This window comes from Archocentrus centrarchus, chromosome 9 (assembly GCF_007364275.1).
Source record: "Archocentrus centrarchus isolate MPI-CPG fArcCen1 chromosome 9, fArcCen1, whole genome shotgun sequence".
NCBI classification, from domain to species: Eukaryota; Metazoa; Chordata; class Actinopteri; order Cichliformes; family Cichlidae; genus Archocentrus; species Archocentrus centrarchus.
Window position 1 is genome coordinate 19,796,029 of NC_044354.1, and position 22,802 is coordinate 19,818,830.

The 22,802-nt window shown below is 40.1% G+C and overlaps 2 protein-coding genes across 2 annotated transcripts; both read right to left on the bottom strand.

The window, feature by feature from the left end:
• Positions 1–83: 83 nt before the first annotated feature.
• Positions 84–11,430, bottom strand: LOC115785580 (glycerol-3-phosphate acyltransferase 4). The gene is given in 14 exon segments (XM_030737320.1): positions 84–1,393; positions 1,396–1,442; positions 1,715–1,794; positions 2,554–2,682; positions 2,790–2,875; positions 2,990–3,045; positions 3,248–3,363; positions 3,512–3,605; positions 5,636–5,725; positions 5,817–5,891; positions 7,031–7,331; positions 7,429–7,498; positions 9,819–10,485; positions 11,279–11,430. Coding segments are annotated over 13 exon segments (1,371 nt in total). The 5' UTR covers positions 9,987–10,485; positions 11,279–11,430; the 3' UTR covers positions 84–1,334.
• A 4,939-nt stretch (positions 11,431–16,369) lies between these two features.
• On the bottom strand, positions 16,370–19,796 carry polr3d (polymerase (RNA) III (DNA directed) polypeptide D). Its single transcript, XM_030738055.1, has 9 exons — positions 19,662–19,796; positions 18,484–18,648; positions 18,313–18,356; positions 18,065–18,222; positions 17,837–17,961; positions 17,601–17,760; positions 17,178–17,425; positions 16,942–17,094; positions 16,370–16,805 (listed from the first exon to the last, which is right to left on the bottom strand). The coding sequence occupies exons 2-9, from the start codon at positions 18,640–18,642 to the stop codon at positions 16,689–16,691; spliced, it is 1,164 nt and encodes a 387-aa protein (XP_030593915.1). The 5' UTR covers positions 18,643–18,648; positions 19,662–19,796; the 3' UTR covers positions 16,370–16,688.
• Between the last annotated feature and the right edge of the window lie 3,006 nt (positions 19,797–22,802).

Below are 22,802 nucleotides of genomic sequence, written 5' to 3' on the forward strand. Positions count from 1 at the left end.
AAATGAAAAATGCTTTGTTTTCTGGATATATTTGACTGCAGAACATCAGAGAAGGAGAAGAACAAAAAAACTGAAGTCAAAAATAGTGCCACATTCTTGAACATTTATTTTGATGAAGTAATTTGACACAATCTAAATGACTACCCCTGATAACACAGAGCAGCGAGATAAAGGTCTCAGGGAAATCCATGAGGCTCTCCACCGAGTTTCTTGAGTTCAAAGTAAAGCTGCAGTTTGTCCATGAAACCTCCTTGAGGCTGCTAAGTAGGAAAAAGGTCATTAGTGGGGGGGGGGGGAAATAAACAATAGCTTTTAGTTTACTTTAAACTAGCCAAGATATTCACTGCAATGGCAGGAAGCCAATGAAAAGATGTCTGTTTAAAAGGTGTATTAGTACGAGTATGTGCGACTGTTCGCCATCATTTCTGTTTAGTGAGGAGACCCACTGTTATGATTTTACACTGCTACCTGTGTGACACAAGCCTTACAGGAACAATGCTAAAGAAAATGAACCCCTTTATTCCAGTTATGCTGCGTTATTAGCTGGAACAGGAATATGTGCCTAAATCTACAAACTTCCATCAGAGTAACTGTGGGTGCACATCTTCCACTTCATAATGTGAGCACTTACACATTCCGTGGAAAAACATAAGTCACAGACAACATATCAGGAACACGTCTCAAGCGCAGCTCCTATAGTGACCATGTGTAGATACAAGTCTTAATGTAAAACACAATGATAAAATACAAGTTTGTTTTTCATCTTGGAAAAAGCCCATAAAAATATCTTAAATGTAACAAAATCTGGCACCGTGCCCTGAATCAAGGCTACAAGCCAGTCATGGGAAAAAAAAAAAAATTCCAACTCAGTCACAGGTTTTAGCTTTAGGACAAATTAGTTATATCTACAGTGATGCTCTTGCACAACCCAGGTATAATCAAGTCTGAAACTTATACATAACATAAAAATCTGACTGGAAAATCTTCAAAAAAATGAAACCATCAAAAAAAAAAAAATATATATATAAAAACACTTTTTCTTAAAAGACTGCCACCAAGGAAGACTTTCTGTTGCTTCATTTCTAATGCAAGCGAGGCTTCAGTCAAGCTATTCCAACACAGGGAAGCAGACTCAGAATGACCCGTAACAGTGAAGCAACTTAACATGCCTGACTGAGGCAGTGACGGAGGAAGCCAAATAGAGTACTTTTGACATCAGGGACAGAATTTTCCAGTCCAGGGGCTCTGATAGAGAGGGACCGCTGCTGATTGCCTAATCAGTAAGAGGTGCCCAGATGGGCCTCTGAGCCAATCCATTTCCATTAAAAGGTCCTTCAGGAACGGCTGCGGTCTTCCTGGGTGCCCACCAGCATTTTACTGTACAGCTTCTGTGCTCTTCTTTAAAGGTATCTTTGACCTTTGCTCTTTTCAGTCCTCCATCCCTGTAAACAAATTGGAAATTAGTGACACCAATTACAGAATTTGTGGACAATGATGAATGAATTCAGTTGAGAGACCAATAAGCTGGTGCAATGAGAACATATATGACTAAATGACAGAACTAAATTGAACACAGGTTTTATTAATGCTACTGGTTACACTTGTGCTTTTCCTGTGATCCGATATGACAGCAGTCTGCTATGAAAGGTCGCACATGTTCCTTATGCCTTGTCTTTCATTTGGTGTGTATGTAAAAATGGTGGAGTGTTCTTACCATAAGAGATCAACCAGTCCTCCTTGCCTGGCTATGGCTGCTTTAACACGATTGGCGAACTGTACTGCATCCTCTCCCTCCTGTTTGGAGGACCAATATAAATGTGATTCAGGTAAATCAGGGGTCATAAATAATTCATAGCATAACTATTATCAATTGCAAAATTTTGTCTTGCCAAAAAAAAAAAAAAATCTCTTTATGGTAGAATATGTAGCTTCTGTAGTAAGATGCAAATTACTCATGCCATGTGCACTAATCCACCCCATAGCATGGGGGTGGGTGGTTTTTAAACTGTACGCTCATGGCTGTTCTCCTCGTTAACTTGGAGATGGTGTCCATGATGAACGAATAAATGGATTTTGATTGGTCAGTCCACAGGACATTTTTATACCTCATCTCAGTCCATCTTAAATGAGATCAGGTCACAGAAAGTTGGCAGCATTTCTGAATTAGTTTCTAAGTCACAGCAGTTTTACTTTGAATTTTTAGATGTAGTCCTGGAATATGTCCACAGAGAATGTTTTTTTTAAGTGTTCCTGAGCCCATACAGTGATTTCAGGTTTATGTGCATTTTTAATAAAGATCACAGCCGTTCAATGAGTTGTTGGCCTTTTTCTCTGAATCCTTTTAATACCCCCCCCCTACCCCAATTCTTTGCAACGTTATGCCAAGAAACATTTTTTTTAACCAAAAAATTAATTACAAGATTATAGGTATTAAACAATGTGCTCTTAATTCATAATAATTTAAAAAAAAAACAAAACAAAAACAAACAACCCAATACAGCTGCTACATTCACATAAATACAATTTGTTGGGAAGCCTGAAGTTGAGTCTCACCTCTCTAGACATGGGAGGAAGGTACCACACGCTGCAGACGATGGCCCAGCTGCTCATCATACGCAGAAGGTAGTTGACCATTCCAAACTTGCTGCTATTCCAGAAAGCATCTCCGAAGCGGGGATCGTACTGTGAAAATCAAACAGACACCACAATGATTAATCAATACATGTATTATTGTGGACAAGCAGTTTAAGAATAACACTGCCGTTAAAAATGAGAACAAAAAGTCTTACCTTAATGGCCACAGGGTAGACTGTGGCACCAATTTCAAAACTGCCCTTTTTAAACATCATAACTGATGTGTTGTTAATGCAGGTACCTACAAATGTAAGAATTTACAAAGGATAAAATGAAACTTAGGGGGCTTTTAAAGATATTTAGATGACTATGATTATAAAACTCTCATCTGTAGCAGATCATTGAACAAGCTCACCTTCTGGGAAAATAAGGATGGGCAGTTTAGATTTATCTTCTACATGGTCACTCAATCTGTTGTACAAGAAATATGCAGTTTATTACAAAAGATGTCTTAATACAACATTTATAAACAATAGTTTTTATACATTAACAACAGAAATTGATTTAAATATAAAGTTCTTCTTTTAATTATCCAAAAACATACCATGGAAAACCCATTAAAAAGATGAAAATCCATTTTAAAAAAACAGACAAAAACAGTCTGTAATTTTACCTTTTGGCCACAAGATGTCTGTCTTTTACCTCTGAGCGTTCAAACCAAACATGTGGACACGCTTTGACCATGGATCTCTGAATGACCCCCATCAAGCCACCATGGATTTGCCCAACCTATCAACACAAACACAAAGATAGCAACACAGCTATTTCTGGCAGAAATGTCACTCCAACAAACAGCGGCAGTAGGAGAAGAGAGCAGTGTAAATGTTTTGTTCTGGTTTATTTCTCTCCATTTTGTACCAGGAAACAATATAGTTACCATAGCATAGCAGCCATCGCTAGCCAGGATGATGACATCAATTGGTGACGTGTGGTTAGCCACACAGATGCCTCCATTTTTGGGTTTATTCTCACTAGAACAGGAGGGAAGGAACATAAATTATGAAGGGACCTCCTAAAGATTATGAAGTTTGGTGATCAGCAACTGTTAAAATATGCTCAATATGACAACGAAAGCTGTGCAAAACCATTCTTAATAGAAATTTGGGTATGCTTTGGGGCAACGCATCTTCTTTGGTGAAAACAAAGCACCCATGCTGTCCAAATGTGGGACCTCCTGAGCACGAAGGATCTGACAGCTAAGCCCACATTCTGCAGATAGAGTTTCCATCTTAAATAGGGAGGGAACATTGCTTACTATGTCATCTGAGTATTTTTAGAACTCAACTGAGGAGCAATACATGTTAAAACAGGCTAGGCCCAACAGACATCTGCTCGATAACACTACAGCTCTGTCTCACCTATGAGTACTTAATGTGTACCAGTCTAATCAACAAATATGAACCCAAAACAAGTGCTGGCTCGACTTTAACTTGCACCTCTTGACAGAATGAGAATCTAAAATTCACGTGCCAAAAAGAACCCACTTGTATTCTGACTGAAACAATGTGGTCAAATTTCCTGTCACAAATATAACAAACATCACTAAAAAATGTCAGGTGATTTCAGATTCACTCGAGCCTGCAATACAGTTCACACACAAAAAAGTCAAAATCAAAAAACACACCAGCTACGACAGACTGCAGGGTATGAGTATCAACTTCCTCCTCTACATCCTGTTGCATGTGCCATCAAAGTTCTCTCATGTTATATGCTGGTCTCTAGTTCTCACTAAAAATGAAAAATAATCTCCCCATTATATTTAAATGTAATGCTCTCATCACTCAAATTTACCACTACCAAAACCTGCTGGAATCAGTACATTCAGTGGCTCTAATCAGATTTAAAAAAAAAAAAAAAGTTTGGTTGAGCTCATCACGGTTGTTTGTGCAAGCATCTGCGGCTGATTTTTGTACTTCATCTTGGCTCAGAATGACTTGCAGTGAAAATTAATTCAGAAAGTCATGAGTCTTGCTACAGACACCCTCACTTTCATACTCGCACCCTAGATGCACAGACTTCCACTATTAACACCCTGACTTCTGCTCTCTGAACATAACTCATCTGCCTTATGTAATCTGTCAGACCCCCCACCCCCCCAGGACAAGATGTCTACTGAGCTTCACTTTGCTGAAAAACAAATGATGGGAGCATGTGAACAAACTGTGCAGCCATTGCAAGGTTGGATCAAGTCTTGAATCTTGAAATGCTCGTTGCTTTAGGTGTGGAAAAAGAATAACTACCAAAAGCATCAAACCTAGAATAGCATTTCTCCTGACGACTACTGTTAACATTCTGTAATTTTTTTTATAACTTTTTTTGGTTGTTGAATGTAGTTTTGGCCGCTGACAATGAAAAAAGTAAACAGTCGAGCTCTGTCCAATAGTAGTTGGATTCTTTCAGGGAAGTCAATCGGCAGCAGCGGCAATGTTACACTATTATAACCAACTTTTGGAGAGAAGCTTTTGAAGTGTTTTAACTCTGGCAAAATTATTATATCAAATATAATTATTATATAATGAGAAGTTGTCAGGGTATATTACATTAAAGAACAACAACAAAAAAAAAACATTGTGAAATTAACGACAGTGTTTGAGAAACTGCAGAGAAACACTGGGGTAGTAGTGTGAAGCAACCAACCAGCCGAGGCATCACTCAGCATTCTGTCCTTTGTGATAAACACTGACCCAACTGGTGGAAAAACAGCCAGCGGAAATGATAGGAAGCAAACACTCTAGCCACTAAAACCTTATCTCTAAAATAATGATATCATTTCCTTAAAATAATACAAAGGCTTGCATTAGGAAATCAGTATGACTGCCATGGGCCTTAAAAGAACAATTCTTTAGCTTCTGCCACTTCTGCTGAGATCATTACCACAACTAATATGCATCTGACTCAAGAAAATTACTCGATGTTTCTCATTTAAATACACACTTTACTGATACGGTCCAATGAAATAAAATAGTCACAGGTATGTGGGGAAAACAGCGTAGGTCCTTACCTGTCGTGGTAGGTTATAATGGCAGTCAAAGCTCTGACGCATATTCTGTAGCACATCAAATGGACTTTCTCACTCAGAAAATTTTTCATCCTGAAAGGAGCACACACCAGGATTAGTATCTCCACAGGTCTAGTCTGATATTTTTGATCAAGTTAAAAAATGTCTTTATGATCAGCTGTACCTTCCATTTGGTAGCATCCCAACAACAGAGGTGAGGAACACAAGCAGGCCTACACCAGTGAAGGCAAGTGTGACCCTGATGGAGGGAAACAGGAGGATTCAGATAAGCACTTACAAGGAATTTATGCAACAAGACACTTTACTTGTTTTGGTTTAACTAACATGCAGAAATTGGATTTAAAAAGCTTTCTTCTGAGCCACAAGCTGTCACTTAAAAAGCTCATGTAAAAGGCATGACTAATGTCCAGAAGAATGGGATTCTTGTTATAAACTCAGAGTACCATGACCTCCTCTGCACTCCACTGTCACAGACAAGACTGCAGAACCTGCAGAAGGACATATTAGGCAATAGTTAAGCTGGCCAGCACGTCGACTTAATCTGGATGAACCAATCATCCGGGGCTGGAGAAGGTGCTGATTATATTGTGTGAGGATTAAGAAAAATATATGAGAGTTAAAGGTTTCACGGTGTTATGAGCAAAGCCAATATTCAGTTGGACAACGGCTGAATGAGAGAATCTATTAGTGTGACAGGATACTAGAAGGGTATCTGTCTGTGCAGAAGTGGCCTGATTTGTCTTCCCACTGGCAACTGGACATGAGCCAGCCACACTCAGCACTGAGTCACCATCCCTGCGCCTTTCTAAGACGAGCCTGGTAGAGGATCTCTGTGTGTGGTGTCTTTATTTTAGTTATGTAACCACAAGTTCCTGTGTCAGTTTACAAGAAACCATAGAAAACAGAGTCACGTTAGACTTGCATGTTACTAAAACAGGTTTCACTCTGTCAAGGGTGTATCTGATCTTTCTGAAATGTCTCTACTGGAAGCACTGATTCTGTGGCTGGTTTGGCCAACAGGTGGTGCCTTTTCAACTTTTTCTTTGACTCTTCAGATAGAGTAATCTGACAAAAGATGCAAAGATGCATTCTAGGGATGGTGACTATTTAGTAGCACTGGTTAAAAAAAAGTAAACAAAACAAAAAGAGGAATGTTGGGTATAGAGGTCATTACATATAACATATAACAGGCTAAAATATGGAAAGGTATTTTCCTCCAAATTCCTCTGTGTCAAAGGCAAGCTTTGGAATTATGTTATAGCGGGTGGCTATTTGTACGGGATGGACTAATATCTTGAGTGCAGCCATGTTTTTGGTAATTCTACAACAGTTACTGTAGTGATGGCTGCTTTCAACTCTTGGAAGTACAGCTAATACCTGAGAGGCAGCAGGAAACCATAGCGGATCAGCAGGCCCAGCCCCCATAGGACAGTCAGCCTCAGGCTGATATAGTGGAAGTTGTAGTTGCTGCGGGTCAGCAGATTCCAGGACTCCAGTTCCTCGGCAGTAAACCGCTTGGTCACTTCATCATCCATGATGCTTTCCACTCCTCGTCGAGCAAAATAGAAAATGTCAGATAACTCAAACTCGGTGGCCGAGTCCAGGTCTTTATTGCTGCCGCTCCGCCGGATCTCTTTGATCTCCTCCTCCAAGGAGGTTGGCTCCTTGGCAATGATAGCTGGAACAGTTCAGACAGACAGAAAGTCAACAATGCTCATCTCTAAAACAAATATGTCTTCTGAACAAATAGTTGCAAGAAAATATAATAACCTTACCATTTGAGTAGGGTTTGTACAGGTGGTGATTCTTTTCTTTTGCTCCTCTCTCTATCCTAAGTGTGGCCCACTATAAAGAGAGAAACAAAGAAAAAAAAAAAGATGTAAAATATTAGAAAAGCAGCACAGAGAAAAATGCTAAAGTCCCTTCAGCAACCAGCATATTAGCAACTGGAGCACAGTTGTATTGTGTGACTTATTTAATGTCAACATATCAGAAACTTTCATTACAGTTAATTACTTTCTGGTTTGTTCTTCTGGTAGTTTGTTTATTCTCAACATGGATATTCATTTTGCAAACTTTACTAAAAGCTCAAGAAACGCGATTCTGAATTCCTCGTCAAATAATGCAGTAATGTTTGAAAAACAGGCAAAGAGCATGGGTCTAAAGAGGCTGGACAATCCAGTCACAATCCATTTTAGAGTACATTGTCCAGACACTGGCCTAAACTCTGTATTGGCTATCAGCAGAGTTGTTATTTTAAAGATGGGCAGCAGCCCAAAATGTAATCATCAGTGCACCATTACATTATATGCAAGAAATGTCAAGCATCTCGAAGCAGAAAGAATTTTACATGGACAAGTAGTAAAACCTTTAAGCGAGCTCATGCCAGAGACTGGTGTCAATTCCAAGTTATTTCTGCTCAAGGAGCAACAAGAATAGAATTTTCCCACTGAAAGAAATATTAAATCTATTGTTTTTTATTGCACAAATGATTAAAAATTGCCATTTCCTTGTGTTTTCATAAAGTACATACATAGACACCATTTCTAAAAATGTTTGCACATTAAAAAAAACATTTCCCCATGTGTAACACTTTTCCAATTTTCCTGGCTTATCTGTGGTGAAACCTTTCTATAAGAAACATAATGCAAACTTCTCCATTTAACATGCATTATACTACATTAAATGTCTCTGATGTTAGCATCTATACTTTTGAGTACTCTCTGCTGGCTGATATCAAAACTAACTGAAGTGCGTCAAAGGACATAGTGTTCTCCTGAGCTCTAAAACAACAAGGAGAAAAAAAAAAATATATCAGGAAATGATCGACTAGGTTGTGCTGGATGAGTTTCACTTGGCCCACAGCCTCAGACTACACAGTTCAAGGGTTTTCTGCATCAATAATAAGACAGGAATCAACTGACACTGAAATTTAACTGCATGTCTGTAAGTACTCAAATATAGTAAGGCATGAAAGTCTGCAACTGTGGTGTTATGAAATGGTGAAATTATTCAAGTGGACTTGTACAAACAAGAATGCTGGGTGGCTGCACATCTCGCAAACTTTTGCCTCAAAACCACAGAAAGCCTAAACCTCTTTATTTAAGATGGACAACTGAGATGTACTGCATGCCTTAAAAGATTTTATGATTAACAGCAATGATTTGAGTAATGAATACTCTATGCAAGCCATCATTACTCAAACACAGCAGAAACATGCAATATTAGTCAATTCAGCTTGGGGTTTTTTTTTGTTTTTTTTTACTGTGTTTTCTTTTACAGGTACCTTTAAATCATGTCGTGACAAGTTGTTACTGAGTCATCATATGAAAATGCAGCTGTGGTTGTCAGTGGTGATTCTTCGAGTGAACAGAGCTGCTTCTTCTAGTAAAGATGAGGAACAAAATAAAGCTGCTGCTTTGCAGCATGTAGCTCCAGAGCAAGACCTTCATTCTCAGCATGGTTAGCCTCTCCACCTTGCATTGAGGACTGCATCTGTTCTTTTCCGGAAATCTCATTGGTGCTACTTGAATCATGAGCTAAGAACATCTGATTATCTCCCACTGGTTAATTTATTTCTGGCACAAGATCTGCTCTCAGAGGTACACGATGGAAAGTAATGACTCCTTTAATAGTGAAACAACTGAGCAGAGCAGCTGATGCAGTGTGCCATTATAAGGAGTTCAAACTCATTTCTTGAAAGTAAAAAAAATCAATTCAGTAAGCAGAGACAACAGTTACTGACAAGCTCTGGAGCACTGTTTTCTAGACTTACATAACAAGGGAAGAATACCCTGTGGCTGTGATGTTAATCTGGATTGGTCAGACAATACAATGGCCACCGGTTGGCTGTTAAAAACACAAATCTAGCTGCAGCTGTGCCAGTGAAGGACCCTGCTTTCTACAAGTTATTTCCCCTTTACAACTAAAGTAAATGTTATACCTATTTGCTTACCTTGCACTGGACATGCTTGAGGAACAATGCCAGCACCTTTTATTTCCTTGCTATTGTGTCTGGCAGCAGACACAATCTTTTTAAACATAAACTGTCACAAACACACCTTTATCCACAACATTTATGGTATTGCATCAAACTGCAGTAAACTTTGTTAATTTCATCTATTAAAAACACAAAACAATGAGCCAGAAGGTGACAAGCTCTTACCTCAAAGACCTTTAACAGTGTTTTCATATAAAGACGCCGGATCCCGAAGGACACCCCAAAGATGGCAGGCACAATAATGAAGACCAGCAGCAGGGTGAACCACACGGTGAAGGAGATGCCCAGCAGGATACACAGCAAGTTATCAAAAGGGTTGAAGAAGAGCTCCATCTTTGAAGTCAGGTGGGCGATGCAGTTTTTTAAGCACAAAATTACAGGGCGGAGCAAATGTCAGAAGAGGTGCTGGTCCTCACCTCCTGGCCCCAAGTGGCCTTTATCGTTTTGTCAGAAAAAGGCCTTCATCGAGATAATTACAGGGCGGAGATTCTCCTTGTACTGAACCGAGAATCAATGCAAATACAGGAGACCATCTTGTTGCTGCCCTCTTGGGCAATGTTAAATAATTCAATAGTTTCACCACAAACTGGATTCTGAAACTGAGATGACTACAGTTGGGGAAAAAAAAAAAAAGAAAAGAAAAAAAAAAAAAGAGAGTGGGGGTTAATTCTTTAACGCAGGTGCGCTAACAAACGGCCTGTCCCTTGCTGCTATTGGAGAAATGCGTCCCACTGGCGAAAGAGATGTAAACACTGAAACAAAAACAAGTGGGTACAGCAGGTGGTTCTCTGGTATGGTGAAGATCCGGGAGCTCCGCAGCAGTCACAAAGGCCTGAAAAGATGTAAACACATGGTCAGGACCAGCTGTGTCACATTAAGTCCTCTTTGACCGGATTGCTGCCTGTGTAATTTAATAATGCAAGACAGACAACGTATGTCCTTGTGTCAGCGACTGCTCTGTACATATTTAATACACCGGTGTACAAACTTAATGCTAACCTGAACAGAAATAAACGCCACTGATCATTATAGGGTTAACGGCCACCTCTATTTTCTGCGAAGGAGCAGATAACTTTAAATGTTACGGTTATCGGCTGCGGTACAAAGATAACGTTAGCTAGAGGCCCTCCACTCTCTTACCAGCTGCTGATGCTGCAGCGGGACGGCTAACAAGAGGCTTCATGCTGAATTAAAAAAGAAAAGATACTTTAGATTAGCGCGGCTCATGAACATTTGACAGTTACAGACGCTTTCTAGGATAACGTAGTCGTCTCTCAAGCCAACTCAGGCAATTAAATACAAGAAGACATACGCGAAGAGCGGGTTGAGAAACTCAAAGACTCCGGAACCCACACGGATGACACGAATGCAAGGATGAAGTTAGCTTGTAGCCTCTGAGCTCACAGTTAAGCTAAAACGTGCCTCCTTGTGTGCGCGCCTCGTTTTGCTAACGTTAGCTCGCTGGCGCTCAGCCCTCCACAGTGCTGTCCGGTAGTTCACGCTCCGATAAGGCAACCTTTTAGCTGCCAGCTTGATTTCGGTACGAGGACTTAATATCTTACCGGTTTTCATCCTAACAGCAGAACTACACGTACGTAGCTTAAAGGGCTTTACAGTTAACCAACCTTCAGTCACGTTAAGTCCGGCATGGTACAGCAGGGCTTCGTCCCTCCACTTTGTCTTTGTCTTGCGGACTGCAGCCAAACTCCACCCGTCGGACAGCACGAGCGTACAGCCGGCGGCTCGAGGCTCGCTACGTATTTAAAACGACCAACCCTCGCCGAACCCCCGACACCACCACCAGCAAGCTGTGCTGACCTCATCTGGTACAAATACGCTACTACAAGGAATAATTATTGTAACTGTACTTTTTAAAATTTATTTATTTTTTTTACCACTAATGGCGCTGTAGAGCAACTTTGCCACATACAGTTGTAGTCAAAAGCTGACGTATGCTCATCATGGGCATGAAGTCATGGTAATTTGGGGGTTTTAATTAATTCTTTGAACTGTTCTTTTTCCAGCATACACCTTTAATGACTTTAAAAAACAAGAGTTAGGCGCACAAGTTTGAATTTATTTCAGATTTTCTCAAATCCACACAGGGTCAAAAGTATACAAACGGGCTCAAATATATACACACTCTTCCTTAAATCTTTTAATAGGTGGTGCTGAAGGTACTATAATGTCTTTTAACTTGACAAGGCCAAGGCCTATTACCCACTCATTAGTGATCATGATTGACTACAACTGTCAGTTTCTCTTTTCCAGCATAAAAAGGGTTTCTTTGGCAGCACTCACTGGATTGACTAATACTCAGAACAATCACAAAGTCCAAGGAACTCAGTGAAGATCTAAGAGGAGAATTGTAGATTTACACAAGTTGCAAAGGTCATTTAGAGCCATTTCTAGTCAATATTCCGAAATCATCAGTTCAAACAATCGTACAGAAGTGCAGGTTTTTCAGACGTGTCACTACTTTGCTGAAGTCTGGAAGAAGATTCAAGATTCAATATTTTATTGCTATGTCAACATGTCGATAGGAATTTGTTTCAGTTGAGACCCATGCATTGCTAAGAACACTCTCACAATGTGATACAATAAATTTAATTAATAAATACTGAGATAAAACATAGAACACAATAGGATACAATAAAATAATTATAGTGGGTGATTTTAACATCCATGCAGATGCTGAGAATGACAGACTCAACACTGCATTTAATCTATTGTTAGATTCAATTGGCGTCTCTCAAAATGTAAAGGAGCCCACCCACCACTTTAATCATACTCTGGATCTTGTCCTAACATATGGCATAGAAACTGAAGACTTAACAGTATTCCCTGAAAGCCCCCTCCTGTCTGATCATTTCTTAGTAACATTTACATTTACTTTAATGGATTACACAGCAGTGGGGAATAAGTTTTATTACAGTAGAAGTCTTTCTGAAAGTGCTGTAACTAAGTTTAAGGATCTAATTCCTTCATTGTTATGCTCTTCAGTGCCATGTGCCAACACAGTGCAGAGCAGCTACCTAAACTCTGTTCCCAGTGAGGTCGATTATCTCGTCAATAGTTTTACATCCTCACTGCGTATAACTTTGGATACTGTGGCTCCTCTGAAAAGGAAAGCTTCAAATCAGAAGTGCCTGACTCCATGGTATAATTCACAAACGCACAGCTTAAAGCAGATAACCCGAAAGCTGGAGAGGGAATGGCGTCTCACTAAATTAGAAGATGCTCATTTAGCCTGGAAAAAGAGTTTGTAGCTCTATAAAAAAGCCCTCCGTAAAGCTAGGACATCTTACTATTCATCATTAATTGAAGAAAATAAGAACAACCCCAGGTTTCTTTTCAGCACTGTAGCCAGGCTGACAAAGAGTCAGAGCTCTGTAGAGCCGAGTATTCCTTTCACGTTAACTAGTAGTGACTTCATGGATTTCTTTACAAATAAAATTTTAGACATTAGAGAAAAAATTATTCATAACCATCTCAAAGATTATTCTTCATGTTCGGCTGCTTTCAGCACTGCTGGTATTTGTTTAGACTCTTTTGCTCCAGTTGATCTTTCAGAGTTAACTTCAATAGTTACTTCCTCCAAACCAGCAACATGTTCATTAGATCCCATTCCTACTAGACTGTTCAAACAAGTCTTTCCATTTATTGATGCTCCTATCTTAAAAATGATCAATCAGTCTTTATTAGTTGGCTATGTACCACAGACCTTCAAGGTGGCTGTAATTAAACCGCTACTTAAAAAGCCATCACTTGACCCAGCTGTCTTAGCTAATTATAGGCCAATCTCCAACCTTCCTTTTCTCTCAAAGACTCTTGAAAGAGTAGTTGTAAAACAGCTAACTGATCATCTGCAGAGGAACGGTTTATTTGAAGAGTTTCAGTCAGGTTTCAGAATTCATCACAGTACAGAAACAGCATTAGTGAAGGTTACAAATGATCTTCTTACAGCCTCTGACAGTGGACTCATCTCTGTTCTTGTCCTGTTGGACCTCAGTGCAGCTTTTGATACTGTTGACCATAACATTTTATTCCAGAGATTAGAGCTTGCTATAGGTATTAAAGGTACTGCACTGCAGTGGTTTGAATCATATTTATCTCATAGACTCCAATTTGTTCATGTAAATGGGGAGTCTTCTTCACACACTAAGGTTAATTATGGAGTTCCACAGGGTTCTGTGCTAGGACCAATTTTATTTACATTATACATGCTTCCCTTAGGCAGTATTATTAGAAAGCACTGCATCAATTTTCATTGTTATGCAGATGATACTCAGCTTTACCTATCAATGAAGCCAGATGACACACATCAATTAGTTAAACTGCAGGAATGTCTTAAAGATATTAAGGCCTGGATGACCTCTAATTTCCTGCTTCTAAATTCAGATAAAACTGAAATTCTTGTTCTCGGCCCCACAAATCTTAGAAACATGGTGTCTAACCAGATACTTACTCTGGATGGCATTACTTTGGCCTCCAGTAACACTGTGAGAAATCTTGGAGTCATTTTTGACCAGGATATGTCCTTCAATGCACATATTAAACAAATATGTAGGACCGCTTTTTTGCATTTGCGCAATATTTCAAAAATTAAAAACATCCTTTCTCAGAGTGATGCTGAAAAGCTCATTCATGCATTTATTACTTCTAGGCTGGATTATTGTAATTCATTATTATCAGGCTGTCCTAAAAGCTTCCTGAAAAGCCTTCAGCTGATCCAAAATGCTGCAGCTAGAGTACTGACAGGGACTAGAAAGAGAGAGCATATTTCTCCCATATTGGCTTCTCTTCATTGGCTCCCTGTTAAATCTAGAATAGAATTTAAAATTCTTCTCCTCACATACAAGGTCTTGAATAATCAGGCACCATCTTATCTCAAAGACCTCATAGTACCATATCACCCCAACAGAGCACTTCGCTCTCAGACTGCTGGCTTACTTGTGGTTCCTAGGATACTTAAGAGTAGAATGGGAGGCAGAGCCTTCAGCTTTCAGGCGCCTCTTCTGTGGAACCAGCTTCCAGCTTGGATTCGGGAGACAGACACCCTCTCTATTTTTAAGATTAGGCTTAAAACTTTCCTTTATGATAAAGCTTATAGTTAGGGCTGGATCAGGTGACCCTGAACCATCCCTTAGTTATGCTGCTATAGGCCTAGGCTGCTGGGGGGTTCACATAATGCACTGTTTCTCATTCACCTTATTTACTTTGTTTATACTCCACTCTGCATTTAATCATTAATTGATATGAATCTCTGGCTCTCTTCCACAGCATGTCTTTCTCTCCCCTCAGCCCAACCGGTCGCGGCAGATGACTGCCCCTCCCTGAGCCTGGTTCTGCTGGAGGTTTCTTCCTGTTAAAAGGGAGTTTTTCCTTTCCACTGTCACCAAGTGCTGCTCATAGGGGGTCGTTTTGACTGTTGGGTTTTCTCTGTAATATTGTAGGGTCTTTACCCACAATACAAAGCGCCTTGAGGCGACAGTTTGTTGTGATTTGGCGCTATATAAATAAAATTGAATTGAATTGAATAAGAATTTAAGCTAAAAAACAGAATAAAAACATAAATGATAATATAAAAAGTCCTGAAGACAATTGTCCAAATGTAGTAATGAGAGGAAATGTAGCATCATGCTCAGGGGATGTTTTGCCGTGGTACATTGCAGTGTGGCTAGAATAATGAAGGACTACCTCCAAATTCTTCAACTTCACCTCAGATCAACAGCTAGACAGTTGAAACTTGGACACAACTGGGTGTTCCAATAGGACAGTAACCCCAAACACACATCACACTGGTTTTGGAGTGGATAAAGCAGGCTAACATTAAGCTTCTGCAATGGCCTTCCCAAAACCCCGACCTCAACCCTACTGAAGATTTGTGGACTACGCTTAAAAGCCGGGTCTGTGCCAAGAAACCAACTAATTTAAATTAACTACCAATTCTGCCAAGAAGAGCAGTCAAATATCCAGCCAGAGTCACACGAGAAGCTTGCTGACGGCTACCAAAAGCATCTGAGGCGCAACTTGCTAAGGGACATTTAACCAAATATTAGTGGGGGCATACGTATGTGTACTTGAGCCTGTGTTGATTGAAGAAAATTCAAACCCAAGTTTTGTTTTTTAAGGTCATTACAGATGTATGCTGTTCAATAATTCCACCCTGGAAAAAGAACAGTTCAAAGCAATCATTAAAAGCCCCAAATTACCATGACATTGATGAGTTTATGTGAACTTCTGACCACAACTGCACACACAACTAAACATCCATCCATCCATCCATCCATCCATTCTCTTCCGCTTATCCGGGGCCGGGTCGGGGGCAGGAGCCTAAGCAAAGAAGCCCAGGCTTCCCTCTCCCCAGCCACCTCCTCCAGCTCATCCGGAGGGACCCCAAGGCGTTCCCAGGTCAGCCGAGAGATATAATCCCTCCAGCGTGTCCTGGGTCTACCAACAAAATGACATAAGCAACAGCCAAAGAAACAAATCTGCTATTGTGCAGGATAAGAAAGATACACTCCAAGCATAAAAGACCAGTTTAATCGTCTAATCAGATTCTTCACATTAAAAGGTGGTCAGCAGAAATCTCAAAAAGCAAAAAAATAAAGCCTTAAAGCTAGATATTAATAAAGGCTAATTACAAAAAAAATAATGCAATTCTTTTTGTAATTTGCATGAACCACCCTTAAATGATTCAACATACTCCAATAACAAAAAAAACAAACCCTTTTTATTCACACATTTACATCCATGTACAGTCTTTTCAAGTAATTTTAGATACAGAGAAGGATAAACAGTACTGAATCTTGGCACGTCATTCAAGCTTTAAACTACGAATTAATAAACCCTTTCAATCAGATAAATAAAACTTTACTTGTATAATTATAGTGTTATAACCACTCTGTAAACACAAAATCTCAATCAGCCACCACTCTACTTGTAAATCTAATAGGTACAGTTTAGTATCTTCTTGTCAAATTCTCCACAGGTGTCCATCAGGCTCGAGAAGGTTCAGTAATCTGATGAGCATCAAGTACTGCTCTCCAACAGAGCCTCAAAGTCTGGGGAGCAAACCATCTTGTGTTTGATGTTCCCTAATACAGTCAAGTTACCCGTTTTTCCCTCTGTATTGATAGAGACAAGCTCCTGAGAATAGAAGAGATGGGAAGAAAAGCGTGTCAGAAATGTTTATAATTGTGTAAATCCAACAGATCTGAGGGGGATGTTGGAAGACAAATGAGAAGGGTGAGAAGACCCTTAAAGAAATAAATTCATACTGTACCTGCAGGAAGGCGCAGGATGTTCCTAGAGACACATCCAGCTTCACCTGCCCCAGTATGAGCTGCACCCGGCCAGACTTCCGTACCAGCATCTTTCCAACAAGACCCTCCCGCAGATCTTTCAGATTGCAGCTGTCGTCTTCAGCCTTGTCCTCCTGTTTGGATTACAAACACCATTTAACCCGTAAGAACTCCATATCATCATGGACCAAAACGTGGGCTACAGCTGTACGTTTACCTCGGATTCTGTTTTCAGAAGCACAGACTGTCCATCCTCTGACTGCACCTCTGTTTTCACTGGCTTGTGCTCTTTGGTGGGAGGCTGGCCCGGCAGTGAGTCAGGCAGCTGAATGAAGACCAGCTCTTCCGATTTGTTCAGACTCCATCTATGCAGCAGGTCAGGGAGAACTTCAGGCGTGGGGATAGGAGGGGGCCTGAAAGTTGCCTCAGTCTTCTTTATTTCAATTTCCTCCGGTTCTGGTTTCACTGAAGACAAGGTCGTGTGTATTTTGAGAAAGCAGCTATGTAGACAAAACGCTTTCAGAAGCTATCAGAAGTCCCTGAAAATTACTACCTAGATACGTGACTTTTTATTTGATCTTACTGCAAAGTAAATTAACTGAGTGATGAGTCAAGCACAGGTACAAAATCCTACATTTACCTTCAACTGCAGGCTCCATGGGTTCACAATCATCCTCTTTCTTCTCATTTTTAACAGAAGCGTTACTAAATTCATCCTTGAATCCCCATCCGGACACAGCGAGGGGGAGCTGGACAGGACAGCTCCTCTTCTCACTCCGTAGGTAGGGATCATCTAGAAACTACAAGAATGACATCAGAAATGGGAAATTTATCTAAAACTGCTTAAGAAAAGATGACTGAAACCAAGAGACTCACACTGTCTCGTTCCAGCTTGCGCAGGATCTCTTTGGTCTCCTCCTCGGTCTCTCTCTTCTCCTTTTTAATATTAATGATGGGCGAGGGTCCCATGCTTGGAGCATCTCTCTCACTTTCATAGCTGCCTGTGTGTGTGTGTGTGTGTGTGTGAGAAAGAGAGACACATAATGGGATGAAATTATGCTTGTGCAATAGAGACTGGTGCAGAATGAGTGCCGGATTCCCTACCTCTTTTTTTCATCATCATCATCTCTCCGGGGCCCTGTTCAAAAATGGAGTGAGACTGGATGACCTCTGGACGACTTCGGCCCCTGCCTCTTTCTCTGGGACCCCGACCTCGATCTGCATCCCTCCTCTCTCTCCTCTGCCCATCTTCAACTTTTGCTCTAGAGTGAGAAAAGAGTGGTCAAAGAAACAGCCGGTCTTGGATGTCTGTATATATTTTTTTTTTTTTTCCCACACTCTCATGAACTTACTCTTCTTTAACTTTTCGACCAATAATGTTGGGTGTAAATGTTTTCTAAAGAGTTAAAAAGAAGACAAAGACAAATATAAGAGACGAGGCAAGAAATGTATTCATTCAAAACATACAGTTGAGCTTTCTTTTATGGAGTGAGTGATTTGATGAATAAGAGGCAGCGTATCACCTTCTTCACTCCTCCTAAGGTGAGGTCTCTGGATCGCATTGCGGGGAGGCGGCCAGAAGAGATGCCAGCGGCCGGGCGACGGGTCATCAGGAGACCCATGCTACCTCCAGGAGTCGGCACACGCTGACCACTGGGGTCACTCGAGCCTGCATCAGACATCCTGAACTGGGACAAAAGCACGGGATCAAGCAGGGGATCATATGCTCTGGACGAATCACATGAATGCCAAGAGTGATTCTTATCCATTATATATTACAGATTTTATTTTTTATCTACTAAGAATGACAAGTCTTTAAAATTGTATTTATTATCCCAAAATTGCTCAGTTCATTAGTATGGGTGAATTTCATCTTATTGCAATTTATATGGGATTGCAAGTGACTGACTTTCATTCAGTTTCGCTAGTTTAATGCGACCAGTGTGGACATAACGTCTATGCACATTCTGTAATAACTGAGAAAATATTTCTGAAATATATGAATATTTTCCCATTTCGAGACCTACTGCCCTGAAAGGAGTCTTATAATTCAGATTAAGTTTGAAATATACTCAGAGGCATTAAAACCCATCATTACCATATAGAGTACAGTTCTTGCAGCATTCATTCCAGCAGTCAGCATGCCAGCTGCCTGATCACTGCTTGCCTTAAGCAGTTGTGGCATTAGGGTTACTGAAATTTTAATTTTAGTGGTACAACTTGTTACATTTGCTCAATGCAGCATGAAAACTTGAGAACCGGGAGTACAGACAGACAGGTGAGAATGACTACTCTACAAGGGTGTCCAACATACTGAAAGTAGATTTGCTTAATGTTGTCTCTATTTATTAAATACGTTATAAAATACATTATCATAATGGGTTTTTTTCCGCACAAATAAGAAAATTGAGCTGCTACTGTTTTACTAAAGCAGCGCCCATAAACACTGACATAAATCATTCGCACGCTAAATAATCAGCGATTTTTTTTATATAAAAATTTAATTACATTTAAAAATTACTGTTATTATATTATTATTATTATTATTATTATTATTATTATTACCACCTTTAAATTTTGTGTCTACAAGGCAACTCAGCAACACGTGGCCACATTCCAATGAAACACAATGACACAACAATCTTGTTTTTAAGTCTTTAACGCTGCCAAAAATAACTTTTGGCCCACTGTGCTTACTCACCTACTTACGCTTTTGTCCCGCTAATTATGAAATATGAATCCAAAAGCCCAGAGTCATTACAGGCTGATTTCTACCAGCGCCGTGTGGGAGCCTGCATGATAATGTTGATGATCCGGCAGCACGGTGCCATGACACTTCCGCATTTGTCACCGTCCTCTGAGTTCATGTGGGTCAAATTTGCGCAGTAATAAACGCATATTCACCATGAAGTTAAATCGATGGGTATACATTTATATTTGTAGATCGATAGATATGTATAAATATATGTATAGAAAAGTATTTTATTGACCTATAAATATGTTTTTTTAATGCACTCTTTAAGCAAATGTGATGCTCTGCAGCGGCTATGCTCGTGGGTAAACGGAAGGGGCCGTTGTTCGCTCTAGTGCGCAGATTGTGAGCAGGTCAAACACTGGCTGACGTAACACACAGCTAATACAGTCTATTTGAAATTGAAGATCCATTAATGTTCTCATCAGTGTCGATGTGACACCTGCTGTTCTAGATGAAATCATTACACTTCATTTCAGCCAGTAGAGAGTGAAGAGTTTACGCCAATGAGTCATTTGTGTAAATAAATGGGATATAAAGAAGACACAGAGAAGGATAAGAGAAAGACAGCAGTGCAAAGAAGTGAAATTAGAGCAGACCAGGACAAACCTCTCTGTTGCCCAGTAAAGCTAACTGTAAATAGAGTACTGTGCACAAGTCTTGAGTCACCCCTCATTTCTTTATATTTTGGACCCAGACTTTCTGCTTTTTTTGTTTCTTTTTAAAGCAGTCTTGTGCAATATTTCTTCATGTCTTTCAATTTTTTTTTCTTTAGACATTTATTCATTTTCATCTAAGCCCTTGTACCTGCCTATTTTCAGAGGAATATGTTTTGTTTTGTGAGCCACTTAAACTGGATCTGTGAATAATTTGACACCTAACTCAAGGGATGAACCAGTGTTGTGTCTACACATAACAGATAACTTAGCAAAGAACCCGCTGTTTAATTGTATTTTGGGAACTTTGTTACTAGCAGCCTCTTGTAAAAACACATCATTTGTTCCTATTTCTTTTGTTGAATCTACAAAATATGCCAGTGATAACACAGCTTGACAGGTATAAAATAGTATTTCCAAAGAGCTATTAGCTGAAAACGTGCAGTGTGTCCTTAAAATATCTGAGGAAACTGGAGAAGTGGAAGCTAGAAAAAAAAAGTGTCAGGCCTAAAAAAACTGTCTATAGCAGATGAACAGTGTCTGACAGTCATGTCCTTAAGAAATAGGAATACAATCCAGCAAAGATCTGACACAGGGACTGAGAGATGCATCTGGCCCTTCTGATGATCCATGTACTGTTCAGTGTAGTCTCATCAGAAATGTCTCAGTTGAAGGGTGGCTGTCAAGAAGTCATTCTTAAGGAAGGGAAACAGGGAGAAAGGGCTGAGCTATGCCAAATTACACAAGAACTGGACTGACAATCAGTGACAACAGGTCTGATGGAGCGATGAATCCAAATTCGAAATTTGTCTATCAAATCATTGTCAGTATGTATGGACAAGATTAAGAATAATGGTGAGTTTCTACAGCTATCTGTAAAACACAGTGGAGGCTCTGGCATGGTTTGGGGCTGCATTTCAGCCAGTGGTGTTGGAGAGCTTATCAATTGATGGAATAATGAACACAGACATGATCTGTCAGATTTCGATCCATCATGCAGTACCATCTGGAAAGCATCTGATTGGCAATGGCTTCATTTTTCAGCATGACAACGATCACAAACACACTGCCAAAGGAGTAAAAGGATACCTGAATAGGACAAACGCACAGTGGAACATTATCAGTCATGGATTGGCCTCTCCAGAGCCCGGACCTCAACGTTACTGAAGCAGTGTGGCATCATCTCGACAGAGAACAGAGCAAAAGGCAAAGAAGCCAAAGAAGAGCTTTGAATGTCCTTCAAGAAGCCTGGAGAACTATTCCTGAAGACTACTAATAAAACTTTTTGTGGTGGGTGCCAGGGTGGCTCAGCGGTTGAGCGGGCAACCACATAGGTGGTGCAGATGGCACAGGTTCAAGTCCCGACCTAATCGTCATTTACTGTGGGTCTTCCCCCATCTCTCCTCCTGCTTTCCTGTCTCTCTCTGCAAAAACTATCAAATAAAAAAGGCCAAAAAAATAATTTAAAAATAAACTTTTTGTGGAGTTTGCTCATAATTTGGTGGACACAGATTCTCCAAATATGAGTGCTGAATGTGAAAAACATGTTATTCTGGGAGCATCCCCCTATGTAAATGTAGTAGTATACCCCTTCTAGGGCTGCTACTGATTTTTGGTGCCCCAGGTCAGTCAGTGTCTGGTCCCTTCGATAAGGCAGGGACCTCTTGGCAAATATCTGGATGAATCCATAATAAATCTACAATATTTTTCAAATAATACTCAAATATGTAAATGTGTAAGCATAATTCAAATATAAGAAATGTTCTGAACACCACAAAATGGGGCCAAATTCCACTTTCTAAACATGCACACCTGCCCCTCCACTAGAAAACTGGTTATTCCCACTTCTGAAGCAGAGAAGGTTATTTGGACAGAGGCTGTCACGGCATGACTAATGATGGATGATTGCAGTTTAATTACACTCTGGGGTATCACTTATCTGCTGCTGTCTGGAAGTAAATTAAGCTTTTCAATACGCCACACAGTGCGTGGAATTATGCCACTATATCATTTTTACGAAATAAAAATTTGTGAAAGGACTTCACTGGCACTATAAACACATCCCTTGTTATTCTCTTTAGCCTACACTCACGTCTATTGTTTTAGTGGCAGATTATACCCGTTAATCTGGGAAGGGTCTCTATAATCTCTAATGGAATCCTAAATGAAGTTGTCCAGTGAGGTTGAACAAACACAAAAACATCCCACAGAAAATGAATGCTAGTGGAAATCTGATTACTCTGGACTTACATAGTGGCATCCCCCGCCTCCAGATACGCTAGAGGGAAATGCCCCGTGGAGTTGGTCCATATGGCACAACAGTTGGCACATGTATATTTTTTGAGGTCTTGACAGGGCTCTGTGTAATTTTATGGGACATCACTCACAGCATAATCTGTTTAGAATATTGCGTGGCAAGTGGACTGTGCAAAAA

What these genes read in the sequence shown, in the direction of transcription:
- polr3d (XM_030738055.1), bottom strand. Translation starts at nt 18,642, where the DNA reads ATGTCTGATGCAGGCTCGAGTGACCCCAGTGGTCAGCGTGTGCCGACT. An exon ending in GATGATGATGAAAAAAAGAG is followed by an intron (nt 17,962 to 18,064) that starts GTAGGGAATCCG and finishes ACACACACACAG; the next exon opens with GCAGCTATGAAAGTGAGAGA. An exon ending in GCAAGCTGGAACGAGACAGT is followed by an intron (nt 17,761 to 17,836) that starts GTGAGTCTCTTG and finishes TCATTCTTGTAG; the next exon opens with TTTCTAGATGATCCCTACCT.